At 48.3% G+C, this 18,745-nt stretch overlaps 1 protein-coding gene across 4 annotated transcripts in view; it reads left to right on the forward strand.

The window, feature by feature from the left end:
* The window catches only part of LOC122394539 (cAMP-dependent protein kinase catalytic subunit 1-like), a 46,792-nt gene that overhangs the window by 6,038 nt on the left and 22,009 nt on the right, over nucleotides 1–18,745 (forward strand). For 2 of the 4 annotated variants that reach the window (XM_043391504.1, XM_043391496.1), the window contains exons 2-4: nucleotides 8,208–8,286; nucleotides 13,728–13,892; nucleotides 17,530–17,591. In XM_043391504.1, the coding sequence (XP_043247439.1) occupies nucleotides 8,226–8,286; nucleotides 13,728–13,892; nucleotides 17,530–17,591 (288 nt within the window). In that variant the 5' untranslated portion in view covers nucleotides 8,208–8,225. Of the gene's footprint in view, nucleotides 1–8,207; nucleotides 8,287–13,727; nucleotides 13,893–15,507; nucleotides 15,885–17,529; nucleotides 17,592–18,745 lie in introns of those variants that run through there. The other 2 variants (XM_043391511.1, XM_043391517.1) reach the window with 2 other exon arrangements.

Consider the following 18,745-nt stretch of genomic DNA (forward strand, 5'->3'; position numbering starts at 1 on the left):
TATGTAGGAGAGACTTAGAAATAAAAAAGATGAGTATTGGGCCCATTGAGGACCGAACCGTCATCCAACCAATGCATTTGACACGGTATCACATTGAGAAAATACATCAAGAACGTGAAATAAGTTCATGGCGAGGAAAGCCCATCTCATGCACTTACCGGAAATGAAGAAATAGTTTTCAACTTGGTTGCATGGCCTTTGCAGGGGAGTCAAGAAGTGAGTGACTACCAGTGACTGACAAGGTGGTGACTGTGAAGGAAGTGGAGGACCTCATCCTTTCAGATCGTCGTGTGACCTTTCAGATGATTGTGCAACAGAAAGGTCTCAATGCTGGCAGTGCCAGAAAATATTATCAGCGAAGAACTACAGACGACAAAGGAGTCAGCCCGCTTAGAAGTTCGTGTGTCTACTTTGTTCAAGAGAAAAAATGCGTCTTGGCCTTTAGAAACGAAAACTAGACATTTTTTAGGAAATTGAAGACATCTTTGATCATTTGATGACTTGTGACGAATGCTGGGTCTATGTGTATGATCCAGAGACAAAAAGATGATCAGGAAGTTAAAGCACGGCACATCTGTCCTTCTTAAAAGGCGAAGATGCAGAAGCCGATATGGAAGGTCAATGCTATCAGTGTTCTGGATCTGGTGTAGGATAGTCATTACCGACTGTCTTGATGATGGTCGGATAATGATAAGCAAGCACTACTGAACACTTTTGAAGAAGTTGCAAGATTGCCTCAAGCAGAATCGCCGCAAAAAAGCCCAAGAAAGATGTTTACCCTCACCGACAGCGCCCCCGCCCATTCGTCCTGAGCTGCGATTGAAGGAACAACAGGATGTGGACATTAAATCCTACCGCATCTAACAAATTCACCTGACCGGGTATTAACTGACTATTGATTGTTACGGGAGATGAAGAATCCACAGTATGGCCGGTGATTTAAGGACAGAAATGACGTCATTGATCAGGTGAAGCAGTGATTTACGGGACAGTGCGAAGGTCCTACAATGACCGCCTGAGGCAGTTCAAGAAACGGTGCAATAAGTTTGCGGTCGTGTGTGGTGACTTGTGAAGGAGTAATGAACATCATGTAAAGAAATCAAATTTCTATCACATCTAATTCATGGTGATGATCAGAACTTTTCGATACCCCCTCGTAGATATAATGAGCACATGAGAGATGCAAAAAACAACAAACTAGACACCACTTTTGGCCTTCACCAAACGAAACACTCTGTGCAACTGGACTGCTCAAACGTCTCAATCAAGATTCTGCATGTGTCAAAAGACGGCCCAGATAGAAAAATTTGGGAATCCATTTTTATTCGCGAACTTCAACCCACTCTTAACACGCAAACCTCGTCTTGGCCTATCATCTGAGTGGTCATTATATCTAAACTGACTGACCGTGGAAACTTGTGTGCGCGGGTGTGCGCCGTGCGGTTGTGCTGTTGTACACTTCTGTTATCGTATGCATGCATGTACTTACCTCATATATGCTTATCTCCATATTTTTAATGTTGGTCGGGGGGTCGGGACCCATTATTGATGATGTACCCACGATATATACTATCTCCGCTGAACGTATGACTCATGTTTTCGACATGACTATCTTGTCCTGCACTTCAAGATAAATCTTTTATGTCTCTGTAAGTTTTGCATAGATGCGTTTTTAAGATTAGCTGGGAAGCGCGTGTGTGATTTCTGCATGATTCGTACCAATTCGAATTTTCTGTTCCATGCAAGTTTGTGACGAAAATGATCTAAATAATACATAACGGTTGATAAAGGCGCAAAGCCGAAAGCTCCCGAAACTGTATTTTGTCTTTTTGAAATTTTATATCTTTTGGCTAATATGAGAGTAAGGTTAATATCTCTTATTATAGCTTGGATATAGGTAAAAGCCCGTAGGTAGGCTGTCCCACTCTTTTAGTGCAAATGCCTAAATGTAGACTGTCCCGCAGCATATGACAAACGCCTGAACGTAGACTGTCCCGCAATACACTACAAACGCCTGAAGGTAGACTGTCTCGCAATACACTACAAACGCCTGAAGGTAGACTATCCCGCAGTACACTGCAAACGCCTGAAGAGAGGCTGTCCCGTAATACACTATAAACGCTTGAATGTAGACTGTCCCGCAGTATACACTGCAAACGCCTGAAGGTAGACTGTCCCGCAATACTTACGAACGCCTGAAGGTAGACTGTCCCGCAATACACTACAAACGCCTGAAGGAAGACTATCCCGCAGTATACTGCAAACGCCTGAAGGTAGACTGTCCTGTAATACACTACAAACCCTGAAGACTGCCCCTCAGAACACTGCAAACGCCTGAAGGTAGACTGTCCCGCAATACACTACAAACGCCTGAAGGTAGACTGTTCCGTAATACACTATAAGCGCCTGAAGGTAGACTGGCCCGCAATACACTATAAACGCCTGAATGTAGACTGTCCCGCAGTACACTGCAAACGCCTGAAGGTAGACTACGTTCCGCATACTTACGAACGCCTGAAGGTAGACTGTCCCGCAATACACTACAAACGCCTGAAGGTAGACTATCCCGCAGTATACTGCAAACGCCTGAAGGTAGACTGTCCTGCAATACACTACAAACCCTGAAGGTAGACTGTCCTTTGATACACTACAAACCCTGAAGGCTGCCCCTCAGAACACTACAAACGCCTGAAGGTAGACTGCCCCGCAATACACTACAAACGCCTGAAGGTAGACTGTCCCGTAATGCACTATAAGCGCCTGAAGGTAGACTGGCCCGCAATACACTATAAACGCCTGAAAGTAGACTGCCCCGCTGTAGAAGCCTCTGGGTTAGACTATCCCGCAATACAATACAAACGCCTGAAGGTAGGCTGTCCCGCATTACAAGCGCATGATTGTAGGCCGTTTCGCTTTGGCAGCCTGATGTATGAGACCAAAACCACATCATCTGAATCGTGCTACTGAATTGGTAATACCATTGCCCTTTCGGCTCAATCGAACTCTTCGGCTCGACTCGCTGGCTGTCCTTGGTCTGTGTGGGTTCGTGCGTCGACCGGAGCCGCGAGCAGCACGCGGTGTCGCCCTGTACCATGGCGGCGCGATTAGAGACACGCATGATTAGAAATGCGTTCCGCCACACGAACAGACCACAACGCTCCGCCACAGGAAGTAGGAACTGAGGAGCGAGCTTAGTTCCGCCACAGGAGCGAGTCTTGTTCTGAAACCATAGGTATTCATAATAGGGGCGCTGGACAGAAGCATGGGTGTGGTCGTCTGCGTGTGTTCGGCTGGCAGCGGCGGCCTCAACACGCAGACGTTTATTTGACTAGAGACGGTCCCCGTTATACGCTGCAAATACACAATGCCTTGGCTTGGTGACAACTGAAACCGTTACGCTAGCGTCAGCAGAGGTGGTACGGTTTCAGTTGCCACTCTAACAGGCAGACACCGTTCATAATTAGTTCAAAGTCGCCCCATCATGACATACAGTGATTATAAAAAAAACAACTGTGTCGGCACCTCAGTCGAAGAAACGACCCAATCATTGTGTTTATATGTTTAAATAGATGGTATATGAGGGTAGGGTCAGGTTTTTATTTGATGTGACTGCGAGCCGAGAGAAGGCATAGAGGTAGTCTCCGATGACATCTGGTTTCAGTCGGTGTCAGTGACAGCGAGTCTCGAAAATAGGCGGACGGCTCTGAAAAACAGACAGTTACCAGGCCACGCCAGTCGGGTGGAGATCGACGCCAGCGAGCACGGATGACGGTAAAAAAAAATATGCTGGTCAATATAAAATGTTATTACGATCCGATCATTAAAAGTGCAATGGACAATCTTTTACGGTCTGCTGAAGCAGCTTCCTTGCCTCCGCTCGGCACTCACAAGTCACAAGTCACAAGTCTAATGAGCTATCTACATTTTGACGGGACTGCAGGGATCATCAATCATCAGCTTATTTGTCGTCAGTGAAGGCTACATTTAATGCTTTCAACACAGCATATGTAGGGGAAGTTGGGGGAACGCCGAATACTTTTTTTCTGACGCCCGTAGCACGCAAGGTAGACAACATAACAAGCTATTCTTGTTGGCGTCATTCGAGAGGCCAGTCTTTTGCCTTTCAAACATACCAGGCGCATTTAATGAATTCGCATACCGTTAAGCGCACAAACTAAAAATATCAAAGAAGTGACTTTTTCGGCGTTGCCCCGGACTGCGGGGAAAGCCGAAAATGGGAGAAATGATCTACGGTAATGCCGAAATTGATTTTGTGCTATTTTATCTCAAATTTTATCCAGAATTCGTCAAAGCTGACACGCGTTTTAAGAGCTTGAGGACGCTTGGTGCACACTGGAAGTTATAATTGTGTGATATAATAAGAAAAGGCCAGGTAAATCATTCCTTATGGTAACAGGCCGTTGTGTCCGTTAAAAGTGTAATTTGTGTGACTAAAAATACGCGTTGCTATTCTACAGCGGTAAAGTTCACGTAGCGTGCTTTAACGCGCGTAATTGCACGTTTTCGGCATTACCCCAGCCAGCCATACTTTCATTTGCAGGCCCATAACTTTTCAACGTGCTGTATAAATTTCAAATAGGCAGCACACTTATGCAAAGACGTGCTGAAGATTACTTGACCGATTGGCCAGACAAACGGTAGCATAATGAGTAGGAAATGCAGCTTCGAAGACGCATGTAGTACAAAGGAAACGTACCTTGAAAACGCTCTTGGCGCCCTCACAGCCGAAGTATTCCGAATGACGACTGGTAACAAACATGCGATAATTGGTAGTCACTTAAGCTTCAGAGCATCACTGACAGGTGGCATCCATGTCGTACGGTTTTCGAAATAGCTCGAATTTCGGCTTTGCCCCAACTCCGGCATTGCCCCAGCTTCCCCTACGGCCCTCCAGGTATTTAGTGGTTGGTTGCCAACATCACAATAAGCGATCTGCATTGATGAATACGTATAATGGCTGTTGAAAACCATTACCGAAGTGTGTGTCATTTTACAGGAGTGTCTCTGTCATTCAAAGTTATTACACCAAAAGCACATAGGCTAACCAACCACTCTTTGCTGGAGGGCCGTACATTTTATGTCGATGCAAAATATTTTCGGCGAAGCAGAAAATCTGTTGCACTTATTCTGAAATAACATTTTTACGATTCAATCGCTAACGACAGTCGGTACGTAGATGTGACGTAAGTGACCTCTTATAGAGGCACTTACACAAGTCACGCAAGTCAAAAGGAAGATTTTATTGAGTTCATGTGAGAAAAGGGAAAAGATACATTACAAAAGTATTCAAGAAATATTGTGTGTGCAGTGAAAACCATTTGCATTTACTAATAAAGCTCTATATGTTAGGATTCGTGCTAAATAGCGAGTGTCTCGAGTACGTAACAGATATGCGTTTTATCGATAACTAAAACTTGAATAGCGACAACTTTTTACTGTTGCTTTTAGGCATCATGTTCTGTGGACCTGAATCTCACAAGAGTGACATGCGCATTTTTTGTCAACGCACTACAGAGCTCTTCTGTTATTCGTAGAACAGTGACAGTCCACTGTACCAATTCTCCAAGAAAAATATTTGAACAGGCACACCGGAAGAAGACTCGGCATAAACTAGCGGCCCGGCCGGCCCGTAAACACCGTCGGTCGCCCGCTGACCCTGTGGCTAACGGCTGAGGCACGATCCCGGCCTCTGTGACCGCACACATGCCCTCCGGCGCCGCCTGTCACCAGCCGGCGACCGGTGACGTCACGCACACTGGCGGCGGCCGGCCAGCGACGCGTGCCATGACCTCAGGGAAGGGGGAGGGGGTGGAGGGTGACCCGGGCGCAGGCCGAGCCAGAGGGCCATGTCGTGTGTGTGTGTGTGCGGGGGGGGGGGGGCGGCTGTCACACACAGCGGCGCCGACCCGCGGCATTGCCTCCGGGCTGACTGAGGCCTCGACCGGCTCCAACCCATGCCTAACGTCAGCCATAGAACGGGGACGGCCCGCCTGCCATCACGGCTTCTGACGTCACGACATTCCTTCGACTCTCTCTCTCTCTCTCTCTCTCTCTCTCTCTCTCTCTCTCTCTCTCTCTCTCTCTCTCTCTCTCTCTCTCTCTCTCTCTCTCGCTCGATCAGCTTTCGTGCCGCCTCACTCGCCATTAGTGATGTGAGCTCGGCGGCTAAGTGCTCGTGTCCGATTCTTGATTGTGTTGGTTCCTTTTCTCATCGTCAGGCTAGGAAGTTGTCTCGATAGCTGTTACGGGCACGGCCACCCTTTTATACTGACCCTAGATCAGAGTTCATTACTGCATTATCAATCTAACTGAACAAATGATCGAGAACTTACATTATTCATTGTTATGCAGGTAAACAAAGCGACTAACCCGAGGTGCAACAGGTTCTGCGATTCTTGTGGAAAGTCAGCACCCAGCCTTGACACAAACTCATTAATCGTAGCAACTGAATCTATCCGCTGAAGTGGACTACTTGTATTTGCGGCTAATGTAGTTAGGTACCTACCGATTTCATTGTGTATTCGGGTGCTGTGACCACACTCCTAATGGTAAATACGTTACGCCTTATTGAGACGAAGTAAAAATACATTCATCTTATGCGCTGTTAATCAATCCATTTGTCTGTAGAAACGTGCCTGGATATTTCCGACCATGCCTGTAGCCAGATTTTCTACAGCAGAGAATAAAGCGCCGTCACCGATGCTGATGCGCCCATATCGTGGCCCCGTCGCGGGCGACGGCAGCCTCCAGGCCACGCCGTGTTTGGGTCTGGTCGGCGCTCGCTCGCTGCCAAACAGGCTGACGAAGACGGCGGGAGACGAGCCAACGTGGCCCGATGGCGGATGGGAGCTCCGCCGAGACGTCCCGGGTTACTGGGGAGACGCGTCCGCCGTCCATCCACGGCAAGCATCGAGCACCACCCCTGACGGCAGAAACTCACCCAGTTCCACGAGTACCAACAGCGAATACAATATCAAAACAGCATGGTACTCGTTTCCACGATTATTGACGTTCGCAGTCCGACAGAAAACAGAGTTGCCGCCGAGCCAACATTGCGCCGCGGCTGCCGGTGGCAGCCCACCAGTCGACCGTCAACACTCTATCGGGCCGCGAACCGGGTTTGTGTGTCACGGCCTGTCTTGGAGTGCCGAGGAAGCCCCGGTGGATCGGCCGTCGCCCGTCTATTTCAGGGCTGAGCGGCTCGCAGCCCACCCTCGTCGTCCGCTCGTCGCGGTCTCCGCGCAGGGCGATATTTTGACACGATCGGCCCGTCTCCTGCCGCTGGCCCCAGAGCGGTCTATTTTTAACGAGCCGGCTAATTAGGGTCTCTGCCAGCAGTCATTCGTTGGCGTGACGTAATACAAATACACAGCCGAGAGCGGGCCTAACGTTTGGGGTCGGATGTGACGAGAATGCCAAAGCCGCGCTCTGAGGCAAGTTGTAATTTCAGGGGAATTACTGGAACTTGTGTGGCATGGTTCACATTTAGATGCAATCAAGCGCTTATTCAGAAAGTTTGGTCCCCCATTGCATAGGTAGATAAAAGTTATTAACTTGAATGCGGTGTGAACCAGAAGTTCGCACTCGGATGTCATTTCTGGACATTCTATCACGTCATGACGTTGACATTTTACTTATTTAGCACATAGTATGGGAACTCTGACATGGAGGACAAAGGACATGATAATGGATTATTTTTACATTGCTGTCTGCTATTCCTCGGGGGTAGAAAATAGCCACCCTGGTCAGTCACATCCCGAAGAGGCCTGTGCTGAGTGCTGAGTATGTCAGTGAGCGCGCTGATGAGCCGCGCCAGGCTGTGCCCTCGCTGTCCTCTGGGGCCGGGCCGCCGCGCCGCTGAGGGAGGGCAGAGACGAGCGTCCCGCGCCGACGAGCACCGCCGCTGTCTATAGATTCGACCGGCGCCGGGGAGCGCAGATGACGGCGTCAGCAGCCGACTCTGCTGACTGGACACCGCGGCCGCGGAATATAGTCCTGACCCCGGCAGACGCCGTCTATCGGTCTATGGGAGGAGGCGGCAAGATTATGTAAGAGATGGTGTCATCAGTGGAGGATTGCTGGTGAGATTTTACTGATAAGTAAGATCAACGTCTCAATCCTGTCGTGTCTAAATAAATCTACGTAAAACGGATGGGCTTGTCCTGACAAAGCTCCGTCTGTTCCAGGTTGCGCTATCGTCAATCATGAGTTTCCTATTCGGCAAGAAGAAAAAGAAGGATGCCACCGACTCCAAAGACAAAGATGGTGAGTACCTTGGATCGGCCAAGGCGACGAACAGTTTAAAGGCGGACCCCAAACGTGCCAGGGCATCCCTGGAGTGACCGGCCCTCGACCGGGGTCAAGTTTTTGTTTCGTATCCGGCTCAATCAGCTTTCATTTTAATCAGCTTGTGAATGCGATTTCACACGCCGATGAGAAAAGAAATTTATTATCGTGAGCATGCATTATAGGGTGCCTAATTGCTTACTGCCTAACAAATTGTCAGGTCAAGTAGCATTGAAAACATCAGCTTAATGCCACCGTACACCGAATAACAGTTATAAACACATACCATATTGGTACGATTTTAGCGTACATGAATGACGAACGTAATCGGTACCTATATAAACAAGTTGTAACCAAACAGTAACAAACAATGAATAAGGACATATCCGTTAAGATTCTGATAGCAGTACATAGTTTCTTATCGTTATCATTCAGTTGTCGTTTCAGAATGGCATGCACCTAAAAAGCAACAACTCATATAAGTGGAACTGGCGTCATTTGTTTTTTTTCATTAATTGCAGAAATAGCAATGGGGACCCCCATCGCTAATGCTGCTAGTCCCCATTGCCCATTGCATTACTCGTTTAAAGAATAACTTAAGCTCTATCAAAAAGAACGACAAAAAAAACAGTCGGCTTGGGAATGACGGGAATTGACTCGAAAATGACGTCAGCTGAAATAGAGGATTAAAGTAACTGTATACCTAGATAGGCAGCCGTCAGCAAACAACATTAGGTAGGCATCCAGCTGCTTTCGAAGACAGCTAACAGACTTACATACTTTTTATGATAAATGTTACCAAAGAAACGGTGACGGGCAGCCAGTAACCACCTGCAAACGATATCAGACAGGTGGCTGGTAGAAAAAATAAAAATAAGACGACAGACGCGGACAAAGGACAAACAGACACGGCAGACGACGAGTGACGAGCAAAAGAAAATCCACGACAAACATGTAACAAAAGACGACAAATAACAAATAAAGGAGCCAATTACAGATGGTAGACAACAGAACGCTAACGGAAAATAACGAACGTTAAACAGCATGGAGGACAGACACCAGACAAACGGCAGAAAAATGTAAGACGAGCAAGAGCAATAAAACTGCAGACGAGAGACGGTGAACGACAGCAGATGACTGACGACGGAGGCCGATGGCAGTGGGCCAGAGAGGCGCCGTCTCGGTGCCGTCACTGTCCTGGGTCAGCCGGGGCTGCCGATGGCTGTCCGCGGCGGCAGTTCGTTTGGCATGGCCCGGCCGATAGGTCGGTCCGGGTCCTTGGGATACAGCGGTGAGTAGCCGTCGTTGGCACTCGGTGCCAGGCCGGAGCGGCGGCTGCGGCCGGGACTGTGACTGACTGGGGCTGGGGCCGGGGACCGGGGCCGGGGCCGGGGGACAGGGGCCGGGGGCTGTCTAATGGCCTCCTGGCAGCCCGTCGGAAAGACGCACCACCGAACCACATTGCCGCCGTCTCGGTCGGCTAGAGAGTGACAAAAAATGGCGCCCCGGCCAATCGCCGCGCCCACAGGATCGATGCATCTCCGGGCCGCGCTCATTTGCCCCTAGATGATGTAGCTTATGCATGACCCTAGGCTATGCCATTTCGGCTACAGCACCTCATGCATCGTCCTCATAGATATTTATGAGTGCAGCCTTGAAGCTATGGGGAGTTTATGGTCAACAGAGCGACCGCTACTGTCTGAAGCAGCCTCTCTCGGCCGCTGCTCTCCGCTCTAACGCAGGCCGAAATCTCAGCTGGCTACGCTCGCTGCTGTCTGTTTGGCGTCCAATCGAGCGACGATACGGCGAGATCCCGCCGATCCCGTATAAGCCGGCCGAAATGGAGTGGCTGTTTGAGTTGAGCGTTATTCGGGCGCCGCTCTCGCGCCGCCTGCCAGCCGCGTATCCCGACATATGCCCTGAGGCGGAGGCTTCGACAGTCGGTGACAGCGTCAAAGGAACAAACAGACGCGCAATTATGTCGACCGATGCTCGGCAGTGCGAACCGCAGACACATGGGTCAAGCGAACTTCTGACAATAGGATTTTATGTTTAAGCCGCTAACGGTCACATATATTTTTATAGTTGCTTTGTCGAATGTTTTCCTTATCTCAGATCGACAGTCGTGTCAAACGAGGCTCAGGCAGAACTTTAATTGGAATTGCAATCCAAACAGTAAAAATTGTTAAAACCATCATACCAGTACGAACTGGTTCCTCTTTGAGAGCTGCGTAATTTTCAGTGGCAGTAAATCGCAGAGGCATCTGAGATCGGTGAGCTGGAATGTTGTGGACGTCTTTGACGGGCTGTATCGACTGCCAAACTGAGACGGCAGCGTGACAGGTGGCGTGATGGCGGCGTGACGCCTGTGACGGTTCGGGAAGGGCTGTGTGACTCAAACGGGCCGAGCAGCGTGACATTCAGTAACGTAATCCGACAGCCGCCGACACCTGAGTGACGCCGGGCAAACGCCCCCACCCCGACCGACCGGTGGATACACGATACAACCCCTCCCCGTACAGCTGATTGCAACTTCTCGCCAGATCACCAGGAAAGCCTTCCGCCAAATGCAGTGTCTTCTGAGCGCTGTCTGCAGTCTCTTACAAGACTGTTGCTTGTGATCCTTCATCTGGCCACCGCGCACAGACTTACTGACTTAGGCATCTGCCAGACCTCCGCCCACTGACTATGGCCCCTACCCAGCCTCCCACAACTGCGGCGTCTCAACGGACCGCTGTCCGAGCCCGTGGCTCGCGTGCCTGTTTGTTTTGCCAGCCGAGTATCTGATGTGTGAGGGTCACAGCGCTGTGTCCTCAGTCTCGGCCTGGCAGACAGCGGAGGATGCACACTCGTCGGGATCATCCGGGCCTATGACGTGCGCGAGATAATCTGTCACAGTGAACAGTGACATTTGGAGTGGTATGGAAACGAATGATGTCTAGTTTATGTCAGTGGAGTAGAAATGAGTTCATTCCTTCAGACAAACGACTACAGACCATATTGCAATGGAACACTGATGTCTGATAAGATTTTGTGATCTTGAGATCGTAAGATGGTGCCTGTAAGTGCACGGGAGGTAATGGCTGATAGTGTCGACTACCGAGCTGCTGCTTATCGGCCACGAAGGTCCCTCGTTTGCCCTGTCAGGGCACGGTGGCGCCACCTTCTCTGCTGCTGGCAGGTCCGCCCGTTCCAGGGTGGGTTCGGTACGCTACAGATGACACTCGCAGCCGAGAGGGCCGCGTCACCGGCCGCCAGAGAGCAATTACCTGAACGTGCAACAGCAGCTCAGAAAACTGTGTTCTAGACAGAAGCCTTCCTGAACATCAATTAATAACTTCACAGTTCGCATCCATATGACTCCATCACTATGGATTCGGCAAGCTAAAATTCGGTAGGTGCCTATAATATGCCTATAACTTCTAAGGCAAGAATAAGAATTAAATGAATGTCTGGCCCATGTGTAGGCATACCAATCAATCAAATATCGGCATTGCTAAGCGTATAATAACTGTGAAAACATTCAAGTTCTATCCACTAACAAAATGTGAACAGCTTTCCTTCTACCTGATTTATTAGATAGGTACGTACAAACTTCGGGCAGCTAGGACGAATGATAAGGCACCCTCTCTAGTCTACATTGTCCACAGAATAAAACTATGACGCTTTGTATGAAATCTGAAGACCTTCTGTCTCTGGAGACGGCTGATCTCAGCTGATCACCGCACCGGGCCGGGTTCGATCTGATACGGACGGACCGTTACGGACAAAGCCCGTAGTGAGCGTGTTATCGTTTGTGGCCGCGGTCGTCCTCGCCGAAAGGTCATGCCGAGTGCAGTGCACTGAAAGCCAATGGTCAACACTCTCAGCTGCGGGTCAAAGGCCGGCGCCGTATCTGCGGGCTCTGTATGCACTGTGACGGCACAGCTGGTCAATGTGACGTCACATCGAGTTTACCCCTGGCCCGAGAACCCACAAACACCTGTTTGTCATTACAGGTAGAATGGCGGTCGGCGAATTGCAAAGGCATAAATTGCATCGGCAACGCTCGACTTTTTATATTAGTTATATCATATTCTCCACCCACGGGTCGGGATGGACGAGAGGAGTATCTAGGTTCGGGGAGGAACCATCTGGGTGTAACAGTTACGTCACATTCCTTTGACATCACAGCCTCTTCACATGCTCATTCATCTCAATGTGGAAATGACCGATTTCCTGTTCCGATCGCGTAGCCCTGGTAGTGCCTAGATTAACAATGAATGGGTGTAGATTAGGCGTGGGACGCGACGGAAGAAGCCCGGATGACTTGCTCGCTGCTGGCGGCGAGATCCGGTTATTGGGCGGAATAGAAATAGACGATTAGGTACGCGTGGTATTCGGAAATAGATTCTATCGCATGAGTAAAAAACGCGACCAGTCAATCCTCTAGGGGGTCGGAAGCTGCTCCAGTCCTTTGGACATACATACATTTGTCGTAGTGCTGCCCTGACGGCGCGCGGCGCGCGCGTTACCATCAGAGTCGTGCGGCACAGTATAACTTCAGGCGCCCACTACTGGCGCCATCTATTGAGCGAAATTTTAGCTAAAGACGCAAGAACGGAGGTCCGGCCTCTTTGGCTTCAGCAGACCACCTATCTCATTGCCCTCTGACCGTTTCCTCCCGATCTCTGCCCATCTCCGTAAGGTCTCCGATCTTCATCCGATCCCTGTCCGTCTCCGTCTCCAACCGACCTCCCCTTGATCTCTTTTCCATCTCTGACCGCCTCCATTTAATGGGCCCGATCCTATATAGTATGTAAGGTGTAATGGACTGCACCTACATAAATTAGCGTTCAGGAAAGGTTGCGATCGAGCGTGGGCGACCACCGCCTATGTCGGAGATCCAGTTACTGCCGAGTAGTTACTAGCAATAGCAATGATTTGGAATGATATCATGTGTACGAATATACATAGTACAGGCTACAAGATTGCACATATCTAGTTACAGCAGAATTATGCTAGGTACGCCTGCGACAGTTGCCTCGCCGTAAAGCAGATTGGTAATATCGTCAGTGATAACTGATAAATGCACATTACAAAAACAAACGCAGCATCTCGGGGCAAACGGTAGTTATGGGTTTATCATTGCGTTCGGAGTGTCTGTATGCTTTACGCCACATTATTTACACCATGTACGTACTTAACCTGCAATTAACTTTCTCCTTTAATATTGCTGACGTCTCTGTAACACATCAGTGGTAGGTACTGGTTTATGTGCGTGAAATCGTATTTTCTCAGGTCTCGTGTAAAATAAATGTTTCTGGAGAGTTTACTGACAAATAAGCAGTGCACCGAACAATTAATATTCCAACGACTGAGCGTCTACGCCGCGCCGTCTACAGTCATAAGACTAACATGCCACACTCCCTACATTTCAGGCAAATCTCCGCCGCCGAAGACTCTGAACGGTGATGTGGTGGCCGAGTCCACGTCGCCGACCAGCCCGACGGGCTCGGAGCGCGGCCAGCGTCCTACCAAGGCGGCTGAGCAGACGGCGGAGGAGGCCGGCACCAGCGGACTGGGAGCCGCGGCAGCCTTCGACTGTGAGTCACCAGCGGCACCGCCACACACCGGTGTGCGGCGGGGGAAGCAGGTTTAGGCCGATACACTACTCACAGTTAAGCCATGTGACGGCGACAAGGGTCAGTCATGATGTGCAGCTAGAAATGTGTAGAAGCTACCGAAAAAGACTGCAGACCAGCATCGTAAGGCTCAAGCACCCCTGTCATAAGATTTGGGATGATTAAAATGTCATTAAAAAAGAACCACTGAACTCCGGTGCGGGAGACTCAGGCTTGAGGCTCCTTGAAGGGCATTCCCGACACGAGGTTCACCGAACCTCCGCTCACCCCATTTCAGGTTTGACATCTGTGACGGAGCTTGCAATAACCCACATAGCCTTGCAGACCCTCCAATAAGCTCCACAGCCTTGCGTAAGATTCCGATAAAAGTGGGCCATCAAATATCATGTAAGGCTTCTCGTCTTTCTAACTGGCGTCAAACTGAGTCCTGAGTCCAATTTATCACGAGTATATGAACTCCTAAGGCAGGTGCGGTCAGTATGGTGGTCCTTTGGGGCAGCATGGACAATGTTGGGTCAAGAAAGGGCCCATTTGGGTCGTGAAGGAACCTTCGGGTCACCTGTCACTTGTCAGTATGGGGCCCTCCGACCAGCGCATGGGTCCCACAAAGCCGTCTGAAGGGCTCTCGGTCACCGACTTGAGATTCTGGGGCCCAGTGTAGGGCCGTCGGCCGTCGGGCACGTACGGGGTAGGAAAAGGTATTATAGGGGTCGGCGAAGGCCTACAAACGAAGGTGATGATGGGCTATACCTTACCATGCCGGAATACGGGTATCAGGAACCGGCGTGAAGTCATCCAGGGACCGGCCAGGGGCTGGCGAGGGCCTATCAGGGGCAGGTAAAGGCCTACTGGAGCAGGCGAGGGCCGATCAGGGGGAAGGGGCTATCAGGGACAGGCGAGGACCATCAGGCGCAGGCGAGGTCAGGGCAGGGGCGGATGGAAGACCGTAAGGAGCCAGATGAATCACGGTGAAGAGTCATCATATGGTGATCAGGGAACGGCGGATGGCCCTTAAAAGCCCTCGAGAGTGGTACGTTAAGCTTCGTTACTATTGAGGATCACTGTCAGGTGTCAGGACAGGACAACTGTAAGTGTAGCCTCCTCGACCGGGACCGGCCTCCAGCCAGGGCCGGCAGGCCACGTGGCCGTTTTACCAAGGCCGTATATAGCGTTTTACAACTATCCTCCCTCTCTGATATATGCATGCCCATTGGAACACACCAGAAGGCGGTATTATACATCATGGGACTCAGCTTACCGTGGGAAGACCGTGGGAAGTGGATCAGCTGAGAGACCGCACCAGCCGAGACCTGTGTCGCCAAAACCGCTGCTGTCCTGCCATCTGGTGTTAGATACTGTACTACTAGTTTGTCAATCATCGCTTCAGCCATCGCGATTGTTGATCAAATGAATTACAATTTTTTGGAAGTCTTGTAGCTGCAATAAATTTTATTTGCTTTCAAAAAATGAAAATAAATATTTTTTACCAATGATTTATGTGATTTCAAGAACTTATATTTTGTAGATTATTGACTATACGCGGAAAAATAGTACCAACTACATCGATGAATTTTTCAATAAAGAGTATTTTTTGGTATTGACATGGAGTAAATATTACTTTGAAAATATTTTGAGTCATTTCGTAAGAGTTTCTTGGGTTAAAAGTAAAGTGTTTACATTACGAGAAATAAATCGTGCTCATACGCTGGCCAGCAGACAGCAGAACATGTTTGACAATCGAATGTTTTGTTTCTCTCGGAGCGTGGCGGGGTGATGTCGTGTGGTGGAGCGTGGAATTTTGTGTTGTGATTGTCAAATATGGTGTCTATAAATGTGGCTGTCAGTGTTAGTTGAATTAACTCTTTATGAAGAATCTGTGATTATCGGTGTCTTCCGAATCGGTCAACATGGGAAACACGGCGACCTCTAAAAAAGGGGACGCATCTGAGAATGGTAGGTTGCAAATTGGAGTTGAAATTGTGAAGTGTGACCTTGATCAGTTGTGACTGTGCCATGGATGTTAATGAACATAACAATGGATTTACAAGGATAAACATTTTTACAAGTTGGCAGCTATAATCCCACTCAAAATTACCCACCAATATGATAGGTACCTACTTTTCATTAATTTTAATCAAGTCGCCAAGTGGCATGGGTCTGCCGTGTGGGTGGAGGATGGGAAATATGTACTCTTGTCTTTGAGTTGCCAGATGCTTTTTTTAATGTTTTACACAAGGAATTTGTCATGCATCACAGTCAGGTGACTCGCTCAAACCAAGCTGAGTAAGTACGCCGCTACCAGTGAAGGGATTGATGCAGGGCTGTGTTATCCCAATCTTCATTATGTGTGGGGTACCTGTGCCCAGCCACCAGGGACCATGCAGTTGCAACGTCCTGATTCGTTGGCACCTTAGAATTGCCCGACTGGTGGATCCTTACGCAGCATTCAGCAAGAGTGTGCATGCCGACTAGAGATTTAGACCAATAATGGTATAAATGGCAGAAAATAGTTTGCTAGTGCCTATGTGTTTGCATTTGAAATTATACTTGAATTAGTGTTTAAGTCCTTAGAACTATACAAAATGTCACTTATCTCACTTGTTTGTCTCTTATTTACCTTGGTTTCATCTTAATTTGATGGGTACCTATCACTAAAGCTGGCATCACCATCGGCGCTAACCGGTTAATGTGTAGATAAAGTTTAGGTAAAAGACATCTAACCTGACTTAACCCTACCTTTTAACCCACAACCTACCAACCTACATACCTAAAACCTACCAACTTACAATCTACAACCTACAAACCTACAACCTACAAACCTACAACCTACAAACCTACAACCTACAAACCTACAACTTACCCACCTACCCACTTACCCACCTACCTACCTACTACCACTGACAGTGATGTAATGGCTTTACTGATACCATTTGATGTCTTGTACCTACTTTTTCAAATATGACAGCTAACTGGTAGAGCCCAACAATTCAGCCATTTTCCTCAGGAAGGAAGGAACCGGCAAAGATGATAGCATTATGGCCCTTTGAACAAGTGACATCATAATGATCCATGCTTGGGCCTTATATGAGCTCACTTCCAATATAGGGTCTTATTGTCAGTGCTGTTCTTGAGAGTGTTGAGGGAGCTCTGTCAGGCAATGGACTGCGGTATGCTGTTTGTAGACATAAAGTCCTGGAATAGAAATACGGAATAGAAATGGAATAAAAATACCATTTAGCAGTTGCAGGCAATGTGGCGGAGCTCAACTTCTTTGCCTTTTTATCCTTTTGAATAATTGAGTTAAGTAATTGAAGGTTCTGCTGAAGCCTCCAAACACCCAGCTTCAGCTAATTGGCAGTTGGCACCAGTTATATGACACAGGTATTGCTTGACACAACTATGCACCAAACAAAACATCTATAAGCTTGAACTCACCATCCAATGTGTGTGTGTGTGCAAAGTTAAGAACAACAACCAATTGGAATATAGTCCATTTAAAGACTGGATCATCTAATGACAGTATTTTTTTTTGCTGTTTATCTCGAGTTAAGATTTGATTCGATTTGTTTGCTAGCCTCATGCCCTGTTCTGTTTTCAGTCAAGGAGTTTCTGGAGAAGGCGAAGGAGGACTTTGAGGAGAAATGGAAGAATCCATCAAAGGTCAGTAGTTCAGTATTGACCATGTTGCCTGTTGTCATCTGGTTGGTACACGATTGCACAATGTGTTTATTTGTCTGCTGATCTCCATCAATCCACGGATCCCTTTGTGAGCGATGTGCTTGAAACAAGCTCGCAGCCGGGGTCCCTGGATGGCGTCATATCGACTGTATTGCAGTTACTGTAAACAAGCTGCTTCGGCGGTGCCTGATAACATCTCGTGCGACTTCCGCCTTCATGACTGGATGTGCAACACTGCGTTGCCCATGTTTTGTCTTGTCAGTTTATACGCTGATGTGATTCCGTTTCGCAGTACCCATGTATTGCACAGTTTGATTTCGAGCGGCTGTCAGCGAGACACCACCACCCTCCGGGTGCTTCGTAGCTCGTTGCAAACCATCGCATCGGGTTTTCCAAACCGGCATGGATTCAGTCATCTTCTACATTGCACTTTTATTAATGGAAGAGCCTTGTCTTATAAAGTGTTGCTTTGTATTCTTGCCAAGCTCACAAAATTTGTTTTTGGCTCAGTTCTTCAAAATTTACGGATTAAACCGAGTTAAAGAATATGTGCTTGATCATGGGCTATTTGTGTCATCTCAGTAGTCGCGATCATATAGAAACTAGTTTTTTTGCGTTCTTTATCCGTAATTCCTGAACGATAAAACCTCGGCTGGGTTTTCCGGCATTTGAGAATTTGAGGCTAAGAGTTTTTGTCTGTAACAGGTTGTCTTCAGACATTGGCCGTTATCGCCCTCAAGATCTTGTTCGATAAGGCTTAGTAATGCAACCAAAATCGCAACACTACCACTCTTAATCGTATTCTCACCTGGCATTGCGTGATTGAATGAAGCTGCACAGTAGTTTGTATAGCCCTGAACATTGTCTCATTTCTGTCATTAGATTGATTGCGTCTAGCTCGTTTCAGCGTACAACTCTACTTAGCTCTTTGACCTTGGGCACTTAACGATTCTGGCTAATGTTTTGCGGGTGAATGAGACATGAGCCCACTGGTTTACATGCTTTGTTGTATTGCACTCACTACAGATCAACCCCTTTTGTTTTGACCATCCCTTGAAACTCTAGCCAATATCTTTTTCGCCTGCGTTATAGACCATTGCTAACCCGGCATTATCGTGGTCCATAACCTGGTTCTG

Source organism: Amphibalanus amphitrite, unplaced genomic scaffold (genome assembly GCF_019059575.1).
Source record: "Amphibalanus amphitrite isolate SeventyFive unplaced genomic scaffold, NRLGWU_Aamphi_draft 000025F_arrow, whole genome shotgun sequence".
Classification (NCBI taxonomy): Eukaryota; Metazoa; Arthropoda; class Thecostraca; order Balanomorpha; family Balanidae; genus Amphibalanus; species Amphibalanus amphitrite.